Source organism: Chelon labrosus (assembly GCF_963514085.1).
Source record: "Chelon labrosus genome assembly, chromosome: 9".
In the NCBI taxonomy this organism is placed as follows: Eukaryota; Metazoa; Chordata; class Actinopteri; order Mugiliformes; family Mugilidae; genus Chelon; species Chelon labrosus.
Window position 1 is genome coordinate 16,729,509 of NC_140359.1, and position 24,982 is coordinate 16,754,490.

The window sequence follows — 24,982 nt, forward strand, 5'->3', positions numbered from 1 at the left end:
AAAAAAGAGTGACATTAGGCAAAGCAGAGAACACAGAAATGATCACTCTGTCAGCATCTTGCCAGCAGGATTTTGTGGTGAACGTAAACAAAAAGCTAATGTTTTGCTGCAAGTTTCTTAAGTTAAAATCTCAAAACTTATAAATGTTTGAAGAACAGTAACTGTAGGGCTGGTTATAAATGTGATATTTTTCAGCTATTTGGCCTATTGTGGAGAACAATAAAAGGAAATTGGAAAAAAAAAAACAACTTTGCAGTTTTAGAGCAAAATATCCAAGAAGTGAAAGGGGTTGGTTCTTCAGGTTTAAGGCTATCTTTTGAGATCTGAAATTAGGTTTTAGACTATGAACAGAGCGTATGAAATTCGACTGACAGTGGACAGCTAGGAGTAGACCTCAGTAAGGTCACCATCATACAATTCAGTGGATACTTTTAATACCCTTGTAATCACAGAAAGAACATGGAGAGGAAGAAACTTGTGGCTGCCTCAGTACGAATTTCTAAAGGGAAATAGTAAGAGAAAGGTCACCTCAGTGAAGTTCAGTTTAACATTATAGGCTACAAATTCTTCAAATGTGTCAGGGCTGTATTTACTCAAGTACTGTGAAAGATTTACAACTTAGGAGGACACAAAGCATCCACTGCAGCCTTTCCAAATAATAAAACTGAAAATAAAATAGAAGCAGTCCTCACATAGGAAGCATGAACAGGGGAATTATGATGAACTGCACCTGAGATTTATTACTAAATGTCACTTTCATCACAGCACATTCAGTTCCTCAAGTTTCTTGCACGTTGTTGTTGACATAGTTTGCGTGTACAGTATGTGAATGTGCACGAGGCAGAGACAAAGAAAGGCAGCAGGACAAAAATACAAACTGGGGTTCAAAGCACGGTGTTGCTGATGCTATTGTCTCCTCCATCTGCAGGGGCAGCAGCTATTGTTACAAAAATCACCATGAGAACTTTTGAATTAATTAAGAAAATTAAATATAACATAATTTCCTTTTCAGGTTTCCCTTCATAATAATCAAGAAGAGATTTTGCTTTTTTATTTTTATTTTTTTTGGCATGTGCAGCTATTGAACTTGTCCATCTGAGAGCTGGGAAACACTAAGCCCATCAATACTAAAGGACCGATGCTTTGAGTGGATACCTTCCAACAATATGAAACAAATTACGCAGAAAATAAAAATATCTAATCAAACTCTGTCTGGTTCAGTTAAAAGAACGGATCTGGTCTAAAAAAGAAAAAGATAAAGGCTCTACTGCAAGTGTGTTGAACTATATTCTTTGTCACTCCCAGTGTAACATTTGCAACATCTGATGGTTTAAAATGATGTTGGAAATTCAACATTAATGTAGACACTGATTTACAGGACAAATATATTCATTTTATTCAGGAGATTCTTCTTGGAAGTTTGAACTGGGAGAGTTTGAGGGGGGAAAAAAACGCCCAAAAGTTTTATTTTTGTCTGCCACTGAGTAAAAGGATGAGGATAGTTTTACCTGAGTTGACTGAGATCGCTCTTGAAGGCAACAGGCAGACACACTGCAGCTTTGATCTCGCTAATGTTCTCGCTTGCTCGCTCTTTTATGGGCAAACTGAAAGATCTGTCGTATTTTGCCTCTGAATAATTCCCCATTACACAAGTGAGCCTCACAGCGTCTGCACTGCAGTCCTACGCTGGTTTAATTTTCCATTGAAAACAATAGGCCTCGCTAATTGATTTTAATGGCTCTCTCCGCGACGATGCGCCCCTTATGACTTGGAGAGAGGTCTTTAAGATTATTATTATTAGTATAATTGCCATTACCCCCACACTTTCCCTTTGCGAATGGGAGACAGAGAAAGAATATCTTTGCCCTTAAGCTGAACAAATAATTATTAGAGACTGGAAACAAACAGACGACCGTCACTCACACACGCGCCTGCACGCACGCACACACATACACACACGTAAAGCCTCCACCTTGGAGCAGACCCCCTCCTGGCGACCCTCATTCCCTCCGCCGCCCTCTCCGTGCAGCGTGCCGCTTGTAATTTATGCAAAATTAATTGATACATCTTTTATAATTGATGTGCTGTAAACTTAATGAGTAATTTATGTAATTAGTCAATTAAGGATAATTCCAGCATATGTTCCGTATGCCCAGAAGGTGTGCTTTACAACTAGTTATTTGTCCAGGAGTTGGGTGCAGGCGAAGACTGCCGTAGACTACCTAATTAATTTTGTTATGCAGATCAGCCACGGTGTCTATTTAACGGCCCCCTTTGTGAAAACAGATTTAATATTGATCTTTCCCGGGCGTTTTAAGAGGATGCTTTTTACCCGCGTTGGCCTCTGAGGGCCTCGGAGTTTCAAACCTCATTTTTCAGGTGCCTGGAAAACAGTTGCGCAAGGAAAACAAAAACAGAAGCAACAACGACGACGACCGCCTTTATTTGGTGGTGAATGTATAAATGTTCACCGTTCGTCAAGCGAAGTGGCACTAAAAAAGTAATTTTCCCTGCAATTACACGATGTCTTTAAAATATGCTCTCCGTTGACACAGTTGACCTTTTGAGTGGGCTTGAAGGACTGAGACGTAACGGGAGAGATACACTGGCTAATTAATTGACACAGTTTTGAATATTCATACCTAATACAGTGAGCTTGCCCTTAATTACATTGTTGGACTTCTCTCCTAGGAGGCTAAATCACGGAAGGCTTAATTATTGTAATGTATTCGGGGGCCCACCGGGGCACCGAGGAAGACAGGAGCCGTCAAGGACCCAGTCATGACACCTGGCCAGAGAAAAAAAATGGAGGGAAGGGGAGCAGCTTTTGTTGTTCTACGCTGAACAGAATTCAGAGCAGGGGATGAAGTTTGTTTACATCCTTGTAGGATTCACCAGAGAGTGTTTGAACAGACAGACAGCCGCCGGACTCCCCTCTCAGCAATTAATCAACAACAGCTCCTCTCTCTCCCCTGCTCTCTCGCTCGCTCGCTCGCTCCCTCTGTGTGTTTTTGTGTGCCTCCGTGCGAGCGCACGTGTGTAATTGAGAGCAGAGGAGTAGCGCACTGATGATGGTGCGCAAAGGAAGACATGATTTATTGTTGGCAAAGTCTGAAAGTGCAATCGAGCACATTTAACAAAGAGGTTGTTTTTATGCATCCCATTCTTTCTGTTTATTTCCTCAAGTGAAATGAGTTGGGTTTGAATTCAGATGCGTCTCCTCTGTCACAGTGATTTCAGTCATGTGAACTTGGACGTGTTTAAAAAAAACTATTTTGTTCTGCAAATCAATTTGACCCATATCACCCCAACTTTACAGCATGTCGAATTCAAACTTTTTTCCGAGAGGTCAAAGGTCAGGGTCAACTACAGAGGAGCAGTCTGCTGACATTTCACAGCACTGTCACTTTAAACACAGATTACTGGTTGATATCATTCACTGCACCTCTTCACTTTACGCGGGACTCTTTGATTGGCAAACAGACGATTAGAAGCAAATGCGCGCGTTAACGCACCTCCCCTAATTTTTATTCATTTCTTTACTCCCATCTCTTTTCTGTCTTGTACCACTCCCCACATCACCCCATCCCCAGCACCACCTCCCTCTCCCACTCCCTCTCTCTCTCTCTCTCTCTCTCTCTCTCTCTTTCTCTCTGTCTCTCTCTCTCACACACACACACACAACCCCCTTGCTCTCTCCTGACGTGTCCCCCAAGTGTCTGAATAACAGATAATAGAGCCGGCGACCTGCGGGGGTCTTACAAAAACGGCGCTCGGCGAGCGGGAGCATCTTAAAGAGGAGAGGAGCACATCACACACAGGCAGGCAGCGAAGCAAACCGGCCCCTCTCATCTTTCAACCGCCGCGGAAACAAGGGGAACTCAGAGGACCGCTGAACTTTTACGCACGGACACTGACTTTTACGCACAGCTTCTAGACTTGTATTTGGCGAAGAGACAGACAAAGAAACTTTACTCGGATGCAAGAACCTCTCAAGGATCTTACCTGACAGCATTGGGCCTTTGGTTGTATTAATCGATAAAAGGCAGGTTAAAATCTGATGGCACAGATCTTTGGAAGAGATCAGTCAAATGGAGACTGATGGGAAGGCTATTACATTAGCTCCGTAAAAAAATAGCATTAAGAATATAACTTTAAAAGTTTTTTATTTAACATTTGAAACTTCAAGAAAAAAAAAAGTGACCAGTTATGCCACGTCCTGGAAAGAACTCTTACAGCGACCAGAAGCCTCCATACTCATACATATCACTGACAGCGATGGCTATCCAGAACTCAGCCGAGAAGATGCTGCCTCTGAGTGACATATACAAGTTCATCATGGATCGGTTTCCATACTATCGAGAGAATACCCAGAGATGGCAGAATTCCCTACGACACAACCTCTCCTTTAACGATTGCTTCATAAAGATTCCCCGACGGCCTGATCAGCCTGGAAAAGGCAGCTTCTGGGCTCTGCACCCAGACTGCGGTGACATGTTTGAGAACGGCAGCTTCCTGAGGAGACGGAAGCGCTTCAAGGTGCTGCGTGCTGAGCTGGCCTGCAAAAGCTCCCCGATGATGCATTACTTCCACCATCACCACCACCACCCTGGCAGCAAGCTGGGCACAGCATCCGGCCACCACGACCACTCAGCCGCCCCGGCAAGCGTGGGTCGGCTCCCTCACTTTCAGGGTTACGGGGGCATTGCTTGCGCGCAGCCTGGCGGGTTTAAACACCCATTTGCCATCGAGAACATCATAGGAAGGGACTATAAGGGTGTGGTGGCCAGCGGGCTTCCCCTCACCTCAGTCATGCACCACCTGGGTTACCCGGTTCCTCCACAGCTCAGCAGCGTGGTCAATTCTATGTGGCCGCACGTCGGTATGCTGTCAGAGTCCATGGGTGGCGTGTCTATGCCAGCATCATCTGAGTACGCGCCGTTCAGCGTATCAGCAAAGGGCATGTACCACAATGCCAACGGGCAAACCTTGCCTGCCGTCCCCGTGCCAATAAAACCCACCCCGTCCCTGGGTCCCGTGCCAGGGTTGACGGGGCTGCAGTCCGGCCCGGCCCAGCTCTGCTCACCGTCCACAGCGATGGAGAAAAGCGATCTGCTGGAAGGGAAAGGCAACCCTCTACACCCGGCCCTCCTCCTGTCCTAACCTGGTAATTTTTTGATAAAGTTCTACAAACAGAGAGACATTGTGGTTACGTGAAGCAAGACAAAACAGGCCCATCAGAGCCATCATAGTTTAAGTTAAGTGAAGCTATAAGAGGGTTGTAAAAACTAACATTGTGCCGTGTACTGAAATTTTCATTAGACCCATGTTGATTGAAATCATAATTTATTTGCACACTTTGTGAGGGCATTTACCACATACTGTAATGTGGCACTGATAAATACAATCAGACAAGTTGAACCCAAAGAAGGCTCTGATTTAGGAGACAGTCTAAAATTCTTTACAAATGCAAACTGTTAATATTTCTTTTGCTGTTATTCTACTTATTTCATTTCCATCTATGTCAGGCCTGTCAGCTAAAGTCAAGTAGGCCTTCATGATTTTTTTTTTTATATATATATAATTAGGCCTGTTGCACTTTTTTTGTGTATTACTTAGCAGTGCATTGAAAATGTCATGCTTGTATTATAACACTATTTATCTGAAGATATTTATAAAGAACTTAAAACCTAAGCTTTGGTGTTGTACTTATTTAAATACTCATTTTAATTATATTTCCCAATGTGTCCGTGGATTACTTTGTACGCAATAGGTGAAAGATAAAAATAAGATAAATTGTGTGATAAATTAGTGCAAATTATTGTGACCTGGAGTTACTTCTTGAGTATCCTCGCTGTTACAATTCAGTTGTCCTGATTTTAGGGTGTGGAATGATACACACATATCGGCCACTATAACAGCACAGTTTATTTTACATGCAACCACCAGTTGCTCTATTAAATGCACCATTTATGAAAATGTATTCATTTTATTTTTACAGACAGTCGTAGCAGATGCAACAGATGCCTAATTTTAATTTTTTTCTCATTTATTTTTACTACAACAATGTGAAACATCTGATCATGCAGTATTTAGGACATTTTTACAGGATCAAAACACAACAACATAGACATAATTTGAGCCTTTTGCACGCTCAATAAAAGAATATTTAAAATCCAGCTAGAATATATCATTTCAAAATTAAATAATTCAGCAGATGATGGTACAGATGGTAAAATTTTCACGTTCACAATTTGAGCATGCAATCTTCAAGTTAATAAATGTGTATGAAAAATGAGAAACGCAAAAGCATTTTAAAAATAAACTTTGCCTGAGCTGCACTTTATTCAGCGAGATTAGATTAAAGTCTTGCGATCACCTTAAATAAATCATACTGATGTGCACACACTCGTGCAAGTGTGGGCATTATGACAGGAAACACATCTGGAATGGCGCACTGTGTGTGCACAGGCTGCGTCCAGGAGAGGTCTGTGTGATCTTCACAAGATGGATATGAGCAGTCAGCGCTCGCGACTGCAGCTTCACAACTTCAAAAGCAGGCAGGGAGATCGGATCAAGTTTGCTCTTTTGTTTGCTCTGTTTAAAATGAAGCTTTGAAGCTTCTCCTCTCCAGCAGCACAAAGCGCCAGGTTCAGCCCACTGAAAATGACTTATATTTAACCTCCCATGCCCTGTTTAGCATCCCAAAGGCTCCCACAGCCGACACTATTGTCACACCAGCCTCTGAACAAATAATTGAGATGCACCAGTGGAGGAGAGGCGTGGGAGTGAAAAATTAAAACCTATTTGGGTGTCATTGCTAACGAGCAGAATACACATAATAGTGATTACCCTTATCTTTTTCTTCTTCTTCCTGTCTTTTTTTTATTCTGTGTTTTGTCTTTATCCATTTTCCCTCTTCTGCTGATTTGTTAGTGGTTCTCTGTAGTTTTCTCTTCAAAAACACCTCGTCTTTTATACTTTATGTCTCATCTGTACACACGCACACACACATATACTTTCTCTACAGGGTTTCTGTAATTCCTAGTTAAAGGGAACTGAGATTTCTACGACACGACAAAAGTGTCAGCGTGAAAATCGTGCCTGTGCCTGTAGGTGTGTGTGTGTATGCGTGTGTGTGTGTGTGTGTTGCTTTAATTCCCTGATCAGCAGGCCTCAATGTCTTTAATAGCCCTCACTGCATTAGTGCATAATTAAATGCCACTAATTAAGACACAATAAGAGGAGTAATAATGCAGCCATTACTACCCTCCATGATCCTCTGTCTTCACAACATCAGAGTTGGATGCCTCAAGAATTATAATATCACACAAAGTCTCCTAATGCGCACATGTGTTTATGTGCATGGTAATAGGAGGTGTGTGTGTGCAGTTTAATTTTCTAAGGGTAGAAACTGGGCTGATTGTGTCAGAGCAATTAAGAGGGTATGCTAAATGACTGTCAGTCTCAGAAGCAAGTTGTAAAGTGGAGATACACATCTTAGATGCTATTGTTTCAGATCACATCATATGCTGTGTTGTTGTTTTTTTTTTTTTAAATGAAGTGACAAGAAACACGACTGCCGGATTAATTAAACTTTCTCTGCACCATCAACAAGGTATGCACATTCTGGACCATCTATCCAACTCAACTATATATATCAGAACTAAATTTGAATCAGGAGCTGAATGTCTTCAAACTGCATTTTAGAGAAATCATTGTAAATAAGAGAAAAAGGACCAGGTTGTTTTATTGTCTGACTCCAAAATGGAAACCAAAGAAAACACGTGTTCTATAGTCTGTTGGCTGCACATTCATCGGGTTTCATGTTGAGATAATGACAACATAATGTACCACATAATTTAAAACAGCATGGACTAACTGTAAAAAATATAGAAAAAATAAAATCCACATTTTCTCTGGGATGATTTTCAGGTGACTCTAAATGTGTAAGATCTGTAAATGCAAAGCCAAGAGACTTTTCCTTTTGACTCTTAAAAGCCACAGAGAAGCTCCTATTAGAGGCCGCAGACACTGACAATTGATGGCAATTTAAACGACTTATAAATTCAGTTAGAAATATGGTTAACTTATAAAGATAAAGCTCTGTAGTTGGGGGTTTGACAGTTTTAACTGCTGACTGTTGACATGTATTTAATTATTTAACAGTTGAGCAATATATAGATATAACATTACAAAATACAAAATACTTTTAGCATTGACACGAGAGAAACTGACATGAGCGAACTCGTAATTCATGTAAAAACAGTTCATCATGTGAAATAAGACTTTAAAATGAATAATAGGAGTCGCACGGATGAATAAAACATTTGGGTCAGAGGTGTTTCACTGTCAGCCCTCTGAAACGTAACGTGGTCGTCTTGAATAGATGATGATACATTAGTGGTAATTACCCACACTTCATAGGGGCCAGGGTGGCAAATTCTACATGCGTTTCTCTTAATGATCAGCAAGTGCAGGCCATCATGATGAGCAGCTTAATTCATCTGATCTGATCTGCCGCTCACACTAACTCCAGCACAGACACACATGGACACACAAACCTTAAATATTATTCTTTGTTCCAGACAGTAGTCTTTTATTCAGCATATTGGGAACATCAGAAATTTGTTCTAATTTCTTTAAACCTATAATTGCCATACAAGGATTCCTTGTTCAGTCACAGCTTCACAGATCATTAACTGCATCCGCAGAGTCGCTCTAACTATAGATGGAGGCGTAAAACTACATTACAGCAACTATTCACTTTGTTAAGCAGTTTTACCACGGAGAGCCGAAGCCAATCAGGACCTCATTATTAAAAGTTAACAGGCTTCAAATTGTTTCATATTTGCAGGATCGGAAAGCACATTAGAAAAAAATCCTGTCTCAAGTCTACTCACTTTACTGATGACATATGGAGACATAAAGGTAATGAAATGGAGAACGAAAAGAGACTAAGAGCATGATGATACTGTGATTAAAAACTGACATCTTCATGCAGTTTCAGGATTTCTTTTCCAATGAGATACATTCAATGTGGCAATGCAAACTGTAAGAGTGAATAGATAAATATACACACTAGATTCCTATACTGTATCCTACTGAAGTTGGAGACTGCCATCTGAGTAATGTTGCATTTAGTCAGCTACATGCACAACACGCACACACGTATACTGTGTCATTAAATCAAATTATTAACTTTTTTATTCTATTTTATCAGTCAGCTTTATCTATTTAGAAATTATATCCACTCACAGTTTATTTGTCCTTTTCATGGCCAAACACCACATTCAGTCTGTGCACCCATAATCAAGAAATAAAACTCCAAAAGGTTCAACTCTACACAGTAATTGTGAGCTTCAAGCTTACAACACAAAAAACAAGAATTATTGTCTGATGAAAGACCTCTCTTTATGTTTTTTCTTTTGTGTTAAGGTGTGATTCCAGTACAGATAAAAATCAACCACGGCCCATAATCACATGGGTATACTAATTTTCTCATGTCCTTTATTTTTTATTAATTAAAAAAAAACTGTTTCCAAAGATCCCCGCGACCCTTGACAGGACTAAGCGAGTACAGAAGATGAATGAATGAATGAAAATGTTACCAAAGACCGAGAGATCGATCATTAATTCAGGGATGTTTTCATGTGGACTGGGATTTTTTTCTTTTTCGTCTCACCTTCAAGCACCTCCCTGCAATTTAGTTCTCAACAGAGCAGTTTGGGGATGATGATTCACTTTTGCTAATCAGATTTATTCATGTTATCCTTTTCCCCTATCCTTACGCCACATGCACAAACACACCACATGCTTTGAAGTGTAGTGTTTTCCAGCCACTATAAGGCCTGAATGGTACCGCTGTGGTCCACCGAGGTAACTTATTGTAATATTAAGTGTGATTCAGTGTGAGCAGGCAGCCGGCATACGGCTTTCTCTCCTCTTACCTTTAAGTAATGGTCGCCTTGCCATATTCATTGCTGTGGTCAGGGGAGGGGACAGTCATCTGGCACGTGTCGACGGAAGTCAGCAACGGCCAATGAAAAGACCGTCTGAGGGGAATTAACGCGCTGGCATCAGGCCTGGAGACAGAGAGAAGCTGTCAGGGGAGTGAATCCTAACGACAGGTCACTCTGGACCACCGCACATTATTCTAAGTCTTCTTCTTTGAATTTACTCCATAATGTATCACATTCTCTTTCCAGTTTGACCTTTTTCACTGTCTCTCTCTCTCTCCCTCTCTCTCTCACTCTCTCTCTCTCTCTCACTCTGTATTATATTGATTCTTCTACTAGTCTTCTTTGTCTCTTGATTATATCTTATAGTTGTAGAGGATTTGTCTGTTTTTCTGTTCTTCTAGCTCACAGGTGTCAAACATATGGCCCTTGGGCAAAAACGGCCCGCCAGAGGGTCCAATCTGGCCCACAGCTTGAATTTGCAAAGTGTGAAAATTACATAGAAGACCGCAATCTTTCAATTACAATAGCCGCTATTCCTAGCAGACAGCAATGAGCCCAAATTGCACTTATTTTTCTTTCTAAAGGATAGCATATTAAATGTAAACATTCTCCTAATTTACTTGTTCTTCTTTCCACTAAAACAAATGTAAAAAAAAAAAAAAAAAAAAAATCTGGAGTTGATGTTATTTAATTTAAAGGTTATTATGCTGTTTTGTTTGCTGGTCTGGCCCGCTTGAGATCACATTGGGCTGGAACTAAAATGAGTTTGACACCCCTGTTCTAGTTCATAATTTTATTGTCTTCTAGTCTTTCAAACCTCTCCAAAATAGTTTCAACCCTCTCGTTCCTCCATCCACCCATTTCTTCCTCCTAAATAATTACACAATGATTCACTGATCTGGGGTCAAATTTTTCCTGGCCCCGTGGCTGAAGTGTATTGTCTCTGCTCCGTCCTCAGTGTAAGGTCTTCTGACGCAGCTCATATCATATTCAATCTGCCATCTATCTTTATTGCCCCAAATTATTGCACCTTATTAGCCATTATTACACTTTATTATCAATTCAAGACAGGTCAGCGGATCAGCCGTTCTGGCCTCCTTCCCACTCTTGCTCCCCTCCGACTTCCCTACTTCCTCAATTTCTCCGAGGAGTTCAGACAAAGAAGTTCCACGGCCAAAAAACTTCATCACTTTCATCCGAGGTTAAGTGCTTCGTGCGAGAAGGAGGCTCATTTGAATCTTCAATAATAGAGATTAAAAATGGAAATGAACAAGTATGTCATCGCTTCCTGCTGAGTTTGTACTTGAGGTTTTTAATCTGGTCGCGCAATGTCAAAACATAATAACTGGCAGCGTTACGGAGAAAACCGTATAACAAAGGTTTGACTTACACAAACTGTCTTGGATCTGGACAGGCCTTGTTTGGTTACAGGACGACTGCATTTTAAGACATAATAGGGAGACAAAGAAGCCTGAACGAAGACTTAACACACTCAAAAGAAATGTGTTTCTGATTTGCTGCATAAGCTTATGGTACTTATATTTGTGCAAGCCTCTAAAGCACCGGAGTTTAATTTAACTGTCTTATACTGACTCGTCTTTAACTCATATACTGTATGTTATTCTATTCAGACTTTATTATTTATATACAGAATAAAGAATACAGTTTTACAATGTGAGATAAAAAACCAAACTGTTCCAATTCAGCAACAGTAAGCATGAAAATGATTAATTCTTTGAAACTGGAACAAGGCTTGCTTTGAAGAAAGAGTAACCATGGAGCACACAAAGACTTGTTTGATTGATCTTTGATCATGGAGCACCAGAAGTCTTTTCTGCCACATTGAGCAACTGAACTGAATCAGCAAAGAGCACTTGAGAGTCATTTTTCTTACTGCGCAAGTTTGAAAGAGTCAGCTTCCATTAAAACAGAGCTGAAGTTTCCATTGTTCCTTCCTTGTGAAGAAGGAAGGCTAAAGGGTCACGTTTAGCCTCGGGCAGTTGGTCAGGAGGATGAAGTTACAGTGAGGGAAGAGGTGCATTGCATCAGTTAAAGTGTACTAGGAAATATAATGACAGTTTTCTTTTCTCTTTTATTGGCTAATTCCTGTTGCAGTCGATATTCAGCAACAGCCGCGAATCAGTTGGCTCTTCGATGCTTGCTCTTTAGTTTAGGGGAATAAGGCTTAGACTAGACTGCACATTTATCTTTGAATAAATGTTTTCCCGATGCGACACAGTGTACGTGCAAGGCCTTTAAACAAAACAAAATACAGGTTTGTATGCGGCAAGAACGCGGGAAATTGCATAGTGATCGACTCCAGTGAGAGGGTGTTGAATTACAGAGCACTTCGCACAGATTCACTCTTCTTCAGGAACCATTAATGTGCTTTCAGAGGCTGCGAACAGAAAAGAGCACGGTTCAATAAAAGAAGAAAGCGTTGGTCTAAGGTTCTGTGTTTAAAGAAAGTGTTCACGGCGAAAGTTAAACTGGATAAAATTTCACAAAATCATTTTACTAAGAGCTTTAGAGCATTTTTGGCTGTCAGTTGACTTATTCCACACACCGAATTAACAAAATGAAGCCCGCAAAGTAAAAATGAATGAATTATTATTTAAAAAAACGTGTAACTCCTGAATAAAAAAGGTTTTAACACTAATGCACTTGACAGCGGTGGAGTGTTTTGGCAACAATGTGCCGTTCTCTCGTTAGCGTTAATTGCAGCTGTGACAGCAGTTAAAGGCAAGGTCCTCCTCTGACTCCCAATCATTTATCTCTCCATTACACAGAGCACTCCAGGTTTTTATTGGTGTAATAAAGTTGATCTTCACTACCACAAAAAGCCTCCTGACCTCTGGGTGCTCTGAAGGCACCGGACTGATTCATTCATCATCTTGATATTCCATTCTTTGTCACACACACACGCACACACACACTACATGAACAGGGGCAGGCACACATGCACAGATGTTGTTTCTCACTTAATACGGAATAATTTTATTCAAGCAAAATATAGACGCCCTGTAAGTGTGGGTAGGCATGTTATTGTATTATTGTGTCTGTCTGACTAACCTTTGGATTTCCATTTTGTTTTTAGACGTTATAATGCCAATGATGCAATACCAGTATATTAACTATATCACACTGATATCTTAACTCACACAAACGGAAGTTTAAGGTGGACCAATAATAAATGTGACCCATGCATGCCCTCTTGTGGTTGAAAAACGTAACAGTCGGCACTTCCTGTTTGGCAACCTGGCCTTAACTGTGAGTAACTGAGTATAAGATCCTAGTGTTTGATGACATTATGTGGATCCCTACAGGAGTGGCACTCTTAGATACAAATAACACCGCCTTACAGATAAATCAGGGAGCATCAAGACTCGATTAATGAGTTGTTAATGCATAATGATTGCTGTGCTTGTCGGTGGAAAGACATTGTCATAGTTGAATTATACTCAGTGTTTGTATATTAACTAAGACGAAAATCATGTTACTGTGTAAAGGAGAATGTGTTGAATAAAATGTGTTGCTGTCCCGATCTCACATTTTATTGTTTCAGCTCTGTGCAAAGAAGTGAAGTCAGCATATTATGAAATCATAAGTATGACACTGGTCGGAGTATATCTTAGCAGTACTGGTCTCATTTATATTGGTTTAACTTATCAGTGTAAGGATCGATGCAAATTACAAAATGTTCTACTGGAACTAATTTGTGATTATTATTTTTTTTTTGTGTGTTGATCAACATCGATTCACATTTTAATTATTATTACCAGTATTTCATTGTTTTTCATACAGCAGTTTTATTTTAGCGTGACCTACAGTACAGCCTTAAAGCGGACAGCAGGTCAGTTGTGTGTCTGAATCTCCGGTTGTTTAAAGGTCAGAGAGTCTTTGAGGTGGTGGGTGCTGTCTGCAGGCCTGCAGAGCTCCTTTGAATCAGAGGTCAGCTCAAAAGCAGATATCATCATCACCACGGCATCATACATGTCAACACTTTTTTATGTGCTTTAATCTATCTGAACTTCATTCTAATAAACACTTTACTACTGATAGATTTAGTGTGGGAGTCATACATCTCCATGTAGTAGAGTATAAAAATGATCATTTTACCCGAGATATTTAATGCAATTGATCAAGCTATTATTTTTCTATTTATAATTTAAAACATGTCATTTTTTATTTGTGGATTGTGGCTCCTTTCATTTACAGAACGGCAAAACACCAGGTCAAATACTGACGTCAAAACTTTATTCACATCAGTGCACCTGAGTCTGATTTGATTCCCACCCAGTTTCCAAGAGACGCTACAATGCTTGTGACTGTAATGTGTATTCTTGCGTATGAACTCTTGCAGAATGTTTTCTGATGAAGGCAGGGGCGGCAGACCGGTGACGCAGAGCCTTCGCTCACCTTTAAAGTCTGTCACTGACTCATCTGTCACACACATGCAAGTCCGTCTTCAGGGAAGGGCACATCCCAGCTTCACAGGTAAGAGCAAAATATTTGATTAGCCCTGTTATCATTTGGAAGAACTTAAACTATCTGTGAAATGTGCATTTTCCTGTGCAGGCTTTATTCATTTGATTTTCCTAAATAATAGATTTTATTCTTGTTTTCACAGGAAAAAAATAATAGATTTTTATGTGCAAAGACATCAAACAATAATTATGTGGGTGCTTGGAAAGATCAAGGAGAGCATGGAGAACATTCCTCTAGAGCTGAGTGCCTACATGGCAAAGTGTGAAGAGGATATCTTTTCACCCTCTAAGACCAGCCTCACCCAGAATCTGCACATCAACATCCTTACCCCAGATAAGATCCCGGAGTTCTGCCTGCCCCCGCGGCTTTGCAAGGAAAGCCCACTGCCAGAAGTCGAGAAAACTCTGCAGAACCTGCACGATCAGAGCCAGATACCCAAGAGCAGCCCAGCTTCAAATGCAACACATGTAAAGACAAAGGATGTGAAGACAGAGAATGGTGATGCAGCTGTGGTTTGGAAGGCTACAAAGAAACCGATGCCCTTCTCTGCAGAGGGTTATGGCCTGGCAGGGATGTATGAGAGCCCCAACACGCGAAGGAAAGAGTCTTTGTTTCACTCAAAGCGCCCCGTTTACGTGTTTGATAGAAGCCCTCCTATTACAGCACCCAGGCAGTCAAAGGAGACAAAACTGCCCAAGAAAGGCATTTCTGGGTTTCTCCCACTGTTTTCCTCCAAAAGTCTGTCAGATGCAGGAAGCACAGAAAGTGAAACACCTTCTTCCAGTGACTCCTCTCCCCTCAGTTCTCCTTACAGTGGCAAGGCATTCCTCTATGTCCCATCAAGAAGTGGCCGTCTTAAAGGGGCAGTGTCATGCCCTTCGTTAATTGACAGCAAGGGGGACAGATGGAAGAGAGGGTGTATGAGTTTAACAACCTCTCCCAGCTTAGAAGAAAAAACACTCACCCTTGCCCCACCCGTCCTCTTCCCAATGGATGTTCTGCAGTGCCAGGAGAGACTTCAGCGTGAGCATGTCCTCCCCTTGCAGGGCCGTGGCAGAGTGCGCATCTCTGCTGAGCGCTCCACAGTCCCCACCGACACACTGTCACACCTTTCCACGGTCAGAGTGCGCGTGGTGTCCGTGGAAGGCCTATGGGACGGCACTGACCGACAGACCCTGAACTGTGCCGTGAAACTGTGTCTGACACCCGGGAAGCTGCAGCAACAGGAGAGCGCCACAATCAGGAACAGTCACATCCCTGTGTTCAATGAAGATTTCTTTTTCACAGAGCTGAGTCACAAGGCTCTGCTGGAGCTGCAGCTCAGAATAAAAGTTGTGAATAAACCTGCAGCTGGAACACTGAGGAGGGGGACAGTGATTGGAATTAGCACTAAACCACTGTCTCAGTTGCTCCCTTTTAACAAACAAATAGAAGAATAGCTTTTTGTGTATTATTTGAAAGTAGGACGAGCACAGCAATTGATATGTGTATGCGATAATAGCGTGATGTTTTTCTGGCGTGTTTAAAAAGGCATCTAAGAGATATATTGCGTAGAGGCATGTGATTTCAACAACCAGTATCACAGTACCTGATATTGTGCTCTGATGTGTAAATATTGAACTTACATTAGTCAGGTGATCCAGAAACGTGACTCTACAATGAATGTGTAGGCTGGCAGTAATGTCACCTGTTGCATTCGTCACTGAGATACAACAGGGCAAAAAAAAAAAAAGAAAAAGAATATCAGTGTTTACAATTAGACAGACAATCTACAGAAAGACATTTTTGTGTATTATTGTACTCATAGTGTATGATGAAGTCATGCCTTCATAATGCTTCTGTAGTACTAATTAAGATTAAGATTAAGATTAAGATTAAGTGTCTATCGGCCAAGTATACTTGGGTATACAAGGAATTTGGTCTCTGCATTTATCCCATCCGTGAATTAATCAATGTGTCATAGAGGTTACCAAAGTATTCTTTGTTGTTTTAAATAATTTGTGACAATGCACTTTATGTTTATTCACAAGATCATGTGCTTTAGAAACTGTGTGCATGTTCGAGTTTGTTTTTCTTGAAATATTGATCTTATTAGAGTTTATTTATCTTGTCTCGTATTTATTCTGTTCTGGACACAGGATTACTACCTTATATGAAACGTGAATAAAGCATATTTAATTTGTGAACTGTGTCAATATTGTCTTATTAAACGTGTTTGGAAATGATACAATGATTAAACGCAACGCCTTTGTTATTCATAATGGATTTCGTAATATCTTCCGATGAAATGCGTGCACTCATTTCTTTTAACTTAATGATACTTACAGTATCCGGCCTTTTCCCGGAAGTAATTAATAGTGTTGCAGGTACGGCATGACGTCAAGCGCCGCCCATCGAAGGACGTCCTAATCTGACGTTGAGTCAAACGAGTTCGATGTAAACATGGTGAAAGAGAGATGAGAGAAACGCCAAAATGGTCTTCGAAAGCGTGGTGGTAGACGTCCTCAACCGATTTCTAGGGGACTACGTTGTCAACCTTGACAGCTCACAACTAAAGCTTGGCATATGGGGAGGTAACCGAACTTGAGTTTGTCTTTTTAGTTGACAAGCTCGCTCGTCAAAGCTGCTAGCTAAATGCTAACAGACGTTAGTCACTAAGCGTGCGAGAGGAGCTCCCTCAGCTGTCAGTGTCAGTTTATCTTTGCCCGAAACGTTGTTTAGCTATCCAGCGTGAGCGAGACGGTGCAGGGAAGCTGTAGTTTCTGTACCGATAAGGACACGTAGTTAAGTTTGAGACGTTTACAGTTATCGCTTGGTGCCTTATTTGCTGCTGTCACTCTGTTTGCAGTCATGCGAGTTTAAGACCTGTTCAGGGTCACACCCAGTCACACAACCGGGTTATGACTTCTTATAGAGTGCCTTTATTAAAAGGTGTGTGGAAGGGAAATAATATAATTACAAAAAACAGTTGTAAAAGTATCTAAATCATACCACAATGTCCTTATTAAACGTGTATTATCTTAGTATCTGATCAACAGATGTAATGAATGTTTATAGTGTTGTGTTTTAAGTGATCACTTATAAAATAGAGACAGGCACTCACACTGCTTTTGGTAAATGTTGTTAAACCTGCACCATGAATTGCTGTATTATCGCAAAGCCCAAAGACTACAGCTTTAGATTAGGCTAGGTTTCTGTGAGCCGCATCTCAACACAGTGGTAATCCATTTGGTTTATCAGATTGTAGATACTGTAATAAAAATCACTGGCAGTGCTAGGTTCTCCCAGGCAAATGTATGTGTGCTATCCCCTGTCCGAACTAGCGAAATCGGTTGTAAGTTGCATAGAAGTGGGCCCCTAGGCAGGGCTGGGGAGCATAGATGATGCACTTCAGGGCCTTCATGGGTTTTAGGAGGTTTATGGTTGTCATTGCAAGATATGCCAGTGATTGGTAAATAAATATTCCTGTCATTGCAGGTGATGCTGTTCTTAAAAATCTGGAAATAAAGGAAAATGCCTTGGTAAGTTGTAGTTAAACGTGTGTGTAAGCAGCACTGGTCCGTTATTACATTCTGACATTCACGACATGATTTATTGTTCCTTTGTTGCAGAGCCAGTTAGACATTCCCTTTAAAGTGAGAGCTGGTCATATAGGTAAGATTGTTAACTACTGACCACATTTGACACTGTTTGGTGTCTTTGACAGAATATTTATATTCATTTATATAATGAAAGAATATTTTATGAAAATGTGTGTTGTTTTTTTTTTTTTTTGTTTTCTTTCAAAAGGACGTCTGGAGCTAAAGATCCCATGGAAGAACCTCTACAACCAGTCAGTGGAGGCCACGCTGGATGGTGTCTATCTGCTTATAGTCCCCACAGCAAGTGAGAACGGCATCTGTATTAATAAAATTACATTTTAAACAGCTTAAGCATTCATAGACACCACTGTGTATGCTATTGATTCCCACCATAGACTGAAGAATATTAACCTGTGTCATGTCATGTGATAAGATGACTAGACATTTTATCTTCAGCATTTAAATTCCAAAATTCAAACTGTATTTTAGTTATATCACATTTTATTATTGAATCTAGTCTATAATCTTAAAACATTTAAAATGCTGGTAGTATCAGGTTCATTTTAATGAATAACCCCTTTCAATGGCAGACTCCACATAGTGTAGCACAGTAGTCGGACAAAGGAGGTCTCTCAGTTATTCATGACCCTGGAGCACTGACAAGTCAGTCGTGAACTTTAAGACTCCTTCTGTACAGTTTATTGTTTTCATTTTCGTGATTTTTTCCAGGTATAAAGTATGATGCAGAAAAAGAAGAGAAGCAGCTCCAGGAGGCTCGTCAGAGGGAGCTCCAGCGGATAGAGGAGACAAAGCTGAAGGCTGCTGAGCGAGGTCAGGGTTCACCTTTTATTTTGAGGCAGCTGTGTGTGTGTCTAAACATCTGAGCCCAGCAAATATTCTGTGTAACTACGCGTTTAACACGTTTCAGAGACATTCTGAGTCTAGCCATAAGAGAGAATGGGCCGTAGTGGTGTGGAGTAGTAACACTGCAAAAGCATAAAGTGTGGAGTAAAAGCAGAAAAGATTTGACACCATGTGGTTGTGGTTTGTCTAGTTGTGATATCCTGCGCAGACCACATTTTTGACGCCCTCTACATGAGTTTACTTTTTTTTCCCTCTGTTGGAAAATACTACAGTGGTGTCCTATTTAAGAACAACTAATGTTTGTCACTTTAACTATACACAGGTACACTAGTAAAAAATGAATGCCTTCCAGTTAAATCTCTCTTTCTTCATGACTGACTCTGTTATAATGTTGAATTTATGCTGAAACAGCATAAGAAAGGTGGTGATTCAACTGCAAGGTCCTTTTGGAGGATGTAGTTTGTGGTGATGTTAAACTGGATTGAATGATGCACTCAAGTGTTTCTGTTATTTAAACGTTATTTCTGACTGAAGCAGGGTGGTCAAGACAATAGAAACATGTGTCATTACAGCACAAAATATTCCTTAGTACTACAAACCAGACTCTACAATACAAACACAATTGATCCAACAACTCTCTAATAACAAATTCTGAATACCATAACCTTCATGAAGCCAACATTTAGTACTGAGATGCAGTGCTTGTATTGGAACGCATTCCTTTTCAACAGTGTACCTAATGAACTGGCAAGTTAGTGGCATAAAATCTATATTCTTTGATATTGGACTAATGCATCTGTTTAAGTGATGCTTGTTGCATGAGTATAAAGCATTCAGATTATGAGATTCAAATTAGACTGGCAGCTAGGGCTAATTATACCTTAACATCTGCATGTAGGTGCAATAATTACCCCAGTCAAAACTAACTTCTGTAGTGAATGTCAACTGAGCACTACATATAGTTGTAATATACGGCATGCTGTAAGTGGTTGTGGAAGGTCCTTCAAACGCTCACTTTGATGTCAAGGAGCAAGACATTAAATCCTTGTTCTGAAAAAGAAAGAGCTCCAGGACAAGTTTGTGTCTCATTTATATTTGTTTGTGCTCGACAGAAAACCCCAAGATGGAGAAGCAGGACACCTTTGTGGAAAAGCTTGTCACTCAGGTCATCAAAAACCTGCAAGTTAAGATCTCGAACATCCACGTGCGCTATGAAGATGTTGTAAGTATTGAAGCTGAGCTGGAGCTACCTTAGTGATGTGTGTATACTGTATACAACCTATGGTTATTTTTGTGAAGTAATTGATAAACAATCATCAGTTGAATTTGTATATCTCCCCCAATGCTGCCACCGTGTTGAATAAATATAGCTTTGATTGGTTTATATGGTTAGCTTCTATTTTTCTCATTTGTCTTCCACAGGTCACAAATCCAAACTGTCCTTTGTCATTTGGAGTCTCACTCAAAAACCTCAGCCTTCAGGTAATGTGTTTTAATGTCACTCTTGTCAGATTATATTGTGCCGAATGTAATCTGTTCTTAATGATTAATTAATGCTTAATTAATGTGTCAGGTTATTTAATAAAGACCTCTATACTTTACTCCTTGTTTGACCTTTCAGACAGCTGATGAGAACTGGAAACCCAGTCTTTTGGATGAAAATTCCAGGCTTTTCTTCAAGGTAAGGATTAATCTGAGAGCTGTGGCACGTTTGATAGAAATGATCAGCTGTATCCTGTGAAGCACTACGTTGTTTTTCAGTACTGCATTTGTTCCCTCAGTTAATCAGAATCTTAAACCAGTTTCTATGAATTGCGAATTTAACCAGTCGGTTCAGTTCTATGAAATGTTTCTGTCAGCTGTTAATTTTCACATAACTTTGGGCCCTGATCCAAATGTAAGAAATCGCTGTACAATGTTAGCTCTTACTAATAATTGCTCTGTGCCTTCCCTCTTCTCAGTTGGTAAAACTAGACAACTTGTTTGCCTACTGGAATGTCAGCTCAGTGCTCTTCTCCAATCACAGCCCAGATGAGGCCTTGGTGAGTCACCCTATGATTGCTATTTGGTACCTGCTTGGATTTGATTTGAAGAAGTAACGTCAATATTGTGGGCACACAGATCTTAAAGACACAGTAATTACTTTCCAGCTTCAAAACAGTTTCACTATGAAAAGCCCTTTTCGTAAAGCCTATAGTTTTCTTCCAAGCATACCGTTGAAACAGTATGGCAGAAAATATTGAGCAAAGAAAATAAAAATTCTCCTTCTGTTCTTTTTTTTATAGCGATGTCTCCAGAGTAGCATGGAAATAAACCATACTCATCCTGTCAACCACGACTTCAGTGAGTGTCTCACTTTCATCCTTTATTCACATTTTTGTCTAAACCACCTTGTGAAACTCACCTAAAACCACGTGTTCCTTTATATGCACGAAGAAGTGTTTTGTAAATAGAAATGAATTGGTACTGGACTGCCTGGAAAAACAAAAGTGTGAATCACCCAGCTTGAATCACCACCACCAACACATTTGAACAGATTTTCGATACAAACATAAAACCATGTACTCCCCATAAAATCCTACCCACGTTTACAGTTTTTAAAATATTCTGTTTCTGGTCCACAGTTTTTCGTCCCATCTCAGCGGATGCTAAACTGCGGATGAATCCTAGGTCAGATGTTGATTTCTCCTCTCCTAAAGTGGACCTGATGGTCAATCTCAGGGAGGTGGCCATTGAACTCAACAGATCCCAGGTACATGTTTCTGCAATGTGTCTGTGTAAGAGCCCGGTTAAAATGTGTTTGCTGTGAGAGAAAAAGATAAAAAGAGAAGTTAAAGATGAACAGTGTGAGATGGTAATTGTGCTCCATTAGTCAATGCTACAGTGTAACGGCGGACTTCCTGTTTTTCTAGTACATTAGCATCTTGGAGCTGCTGGGCTCGGTGGATATGATGTCAAGGAACCTGCCGTACAGGAAATACAGACCCGTAGTCCACGTTCACAAGAATGCCCACATATGGTCAGAAAGCGCCACATGACATTTGCATTTCCCGTCACACATCGCAAAGTTGATTTTAAGTAAGTACCTTTCTGAATTCCAGGTGGAAGTACGTGATCACAGGTGTCCTGGAGGTGGATGTGAAGCCACGTCTCCACATGTGGTCATGGCAGCACATTCGCAGGCACCGGGATATGGTGAAAGGCTACAGAGAGCTCTACAAGACAAAAATCACCAGCAAGAAACCCAGCGAGGAGCTTCTCAAGCAACTAGAGGTGGGACAGGGCTGAACTGAACTGAAAGAGGAAGTCAGGGGTCCTGCTTTGCTATTTTGGAGAAATTTGCTTTCCAACTTTTATGTAATAAGATCTAAATATTTGAACAACAGATGGGTTAATATGATAATATTAGAGGAGTCTTTGATTACTCTAGAAATATTCATCCATCTCAAATCTTGTTGAATGCTAGTGCAAATACTTTATTTTTTTTTATTGCACATTGGCATACACCTACTTGACATAGAGTATCTGTAATTCTAAGATCACTTAATATCAAATGCCATATGTATTATAAGCTTAATTACTTATTTACATATCCTGAGTTCATTATCACACAGGTATTGATTGAAGTGCGTCAGAGATGAATGTTCAGAGAAATAATTCAAACTAAAAGGTGCATTAACGATTTTAGATGTGTCTGCTCCTCTCTATTCCTCAAATGTGCATTTAGTAATTGCTGTGTTCCTGCAGGGAGTAGGAAGAGCCCACTAGAAGCATTAATCAATTTGTCTGGTGTTCACTCTCAGAAACCTGAGAAGACCTTGGATATATTTAACATCACACTGGCAAGACAGCAGGCTGAAGTGGAGGTGAGCATTTTGTCTTACACTTCACATCGTCACTTGGGATACTCACCTTGTTTCTGTGGTATGAATTGTATAAAACTGAGCTGCAATACATTTTATGCCCTGTGTTTATCTTACCATAGCTCTTTAATCGCTTAAAAGAAAATCCATTCATGCCTATAGATACAAGAAATCTGTGAACAGATATGATACAGAGGTGCTCCTTCCAACAGACCACGTATGATCAAAGTGACACAAGATTAAGCCCAAAACAGATAATGTATATAATAAGTTGATGTTTAGTGGTTTAGGATCGGGTTCTGTCATCTGCACTGTGTCTCACTTGACATCTGGATACGCACTTTACATATTTCTCATACAATACTAATAAATATTGGTTGACTGGACAAGAAAGTTTCGTCATTTTTTTCATATGTTAAGTCCGTTGGGTGTTCTTAAATTTGTTTTTCCTTTCCCAGGCAAGCAAGGCAGGTCTGCGCATTTACCGTCCAGGGCTAAAAATGGAGGAAGAGGAGTCTCAGGGTTGGTTGAGCTGGATGTGGAATTGGGGAGGAGAGGCAGAAGCACAAACAAAGGAGGTCAAGACTGGAGGTAGGGTGTACAAAATAATGTGTAGAATACCTTATTCTTGTACTTTCTTAAACCTCATAATTTATCTTTGTCTCAGGTTTTGATGAGTTGTTGACCCCTGCTGAGAAAGCCAAACTCTACACTGCCATTGGATACAGTGACACAGCTGTTAATCCCAATCTGCCAAAGAATGTGAGCTACTTCCTTTTCTTTTGCCACATACTCATTAACTAATAATATACTTCCTCTTCATCCCGCTGAATCAATATTACTGAGGTGCGATATTCTTTGTTGTCATTTGTTCTTAGTTTGAGGACATGAAGGTGAATTTTCACATGGAGAAGCTGTCTGTGTCCATTAAAGATAAAGAGGACAAAAATGAGATCATCAAACTGACTGTGGGAGAGCTGAAGTCCACACTCACACAGAGACCTGGAGCACAAGCCATCAAGTTTGTCATAATGCTTTGTATTTGACCACCTATGTTTTTAATAATATTAGTACTGTATGTTTTACAAATACAATATTTTTCCGTTTTATGTGAAAAAAAGTGTGGAACCATTAACGTGGCTGAAAAGTTTCAATATCACTAGAACCAGTCAAAGCAGATATTAGTTTTATTCAAGTCTACTCCCAAGTGACAACCTTGGGATTCGATCACCCAGACCACATTTGAAGGTGGGACACAGTGTGTCCCGGGTCACATTAAGGACTGCCTGATCAACTGCTTCATTTGTTAAGGAAGAAACTTCAGCCAGTATTGAAAATACTGCATCGATTAGAGACAGCAGTTGTTAGACTATTCAGCTACACTCCAAGCGATGTCTGTGTTTATTTGCATACAGAGCGCGAAGCTTAGATTGCATCTCATATGCTGGATCAAGGCGCATTTGTGGAAACATTTTAATGCCAGGTGTGACCATAGATACTTAAAGCTGAATTACTCAGAACGCATGTTAATACCAGGTCTGATTTGGCTTTCTTGACTTTCTTGGCTACAGTTAATAATCTTAGGATCCTGTCACTGAATTTGTTTTCTCTTTTTGTCAGGGTCACAGCCCAGCTTACCTTGTTTGAGGTCACCGGCCTGGCCAGTAACCGACCTGCACCAACCCTCCTTTCATCTAGAAAGGCAGCCACAGCCACAGGGACCCCGCTGCTTTGCATCCTGTTTGAGACCAACCCACTGGATGAGAGTGCTAACCAGCGGCTTCACGTTGAATCACAGCCCTTGGAAATCATCTATGATGCTGTGAGTGAGTCTGTCAGTGTGTATTTGTGAGTAATAAATATAAAAGGCGTACGTATCAAATTCTCTGTTTGTGTTTCTGTGCAGAAAACAGTAAACAGCATGTCAGCATTCTTCATGCCTCCTGACGACCTGCAGCTGGATGAGCTCACCAATGCGACCTTGATGAAACTGGAGCAGTTTAGAGACCGCACAGCCACTGGTTAGTTGCATCGACACCCAGAAACATGTGCAAACTTGTACAAACTTGCACCATCAGGGATAATCTCAAGGATCTCAGCTCTCTGAATGGGCAAAATGTTTACATTCCTCTGTCCTCGTTTTCTCTCTTTCATGTGCTTAAACTTAGCCAGCATGTCTTATCCACAGAGTCAGTCTGATTATAGTGTTCCTGTTTACTCTGGT

At 40.5% G+C, this 24,982-nt stretch overlaps 3 protein-coding genes across 4 annotated transcripts in view; all 3 read left to right on the plus strand.

Moving 5' to 3' along the window:
- Positions 1-4,209: 4,209 nt before the first annotated feature.
- On the plus strand, positions 4,210-5,163 carry foxb2 (forkhead box B2; the record flags this gene model as incomplete). The annotated part of the gene is made up of 1 exon (XM_084550619.1): positions 4,210-5,163. The coding sequence occupies one exon, from the start codon at positions 4,210-4,212 to the stop codon at positions 5,161-5,163; it is 954 nt and encodes a 317-aa protein (XP_084406745.1).
- A 9,475-nt stretch (positions 5,164-14,638) lies between these two features.
- On the plus strand, positions 14,639-15,889 carry LOC311493664 (C2 calcium-dependent domain-containing protein 4C; the record flags this gene model as incomplete). Its single annotated transcript, XM_084552404.1, has 1 exon — positions 14,639-15,889. The coding sequence occupies one exon, from the start codon at positions 14,639-14,641 to the stop codon at positions 15,887-15,889; it is 1,251 nt and encodes a 416-aa protein (XP_084408530.1).
- An 859-nt stretch (positions 15,890-16,748) lies between these two features.
- Positions 16,749-24,982, plus strand: part of vps13a (vacuolar protein sorting 13 homolog A) — a 33,815-nt gene continuing 25,581 nt past the window's right edge. For both annotated transcript variants that reach the window (XM_084551501.1, XM_084551502.1), the window contains exons 1-19: positions 16,749-17,023; positions 17,928-17,971; positions 18,062-18,104; positions 18,240-18,335; positions 18,761-18,862; positions 20,008-20,117; positions 20,318-20,377; positions 20,517-20,576; positions 20,857-20,937; positions 21,181-21,238; positions 21,520-21,647; positions 21,808-21,914; positions 21,997-22,168; positions 22,699-22,761; positions 23,217-23,349; positions 23,426-23,520; positions 23,637-23,779; positions 24,379-24,580; positions 24,665-24,779. In XM_084551501.1, the coding sequence (XP_084407627.1) occupies positions 16,924-17,023; positions 17,928-17,971; positions 18,062-18,104; positions 18,240-18,335; positions 18,761-18,862; positions 20,008-20,117; positions 20,318-20,377; positions 20,517-20,576; positions 20,857-20,937; positions 21,181-21,238; positions 21,520-21,647; positions 21,808-21,914; positions 21,997-22,168; positions 22,699-22,761; positions 23,217-23,349; positions 23,426-23,520; positions 23,637-23,779; positions 24,379-24,580; positions 24,665-24,779 (1,912 nt within the window). In that variant the 5' untranslated portion in view covers positions 16,749-16,923. The remainder of the gene's footprint in view (positions 17,024-17,927; positions 17,972-18,061; positions 18,105-18,239; positions 18,336-18,760; positions 18,863-20,007; positions 20,118-20,317; positions 20,378-20,516; positions 20,577-20,856; positions 20,938-21,180; positions 21,239-21,519; positions 21,648-21,807; positions 21,915-21,996; positions 22,169-22,698; positions 22,762-23,216; positions 23,350-23,425; positions 23,521-23,636; positions 23,780-24,378; positions 24,581-24,664; positions 24,780-24,982) is intronic.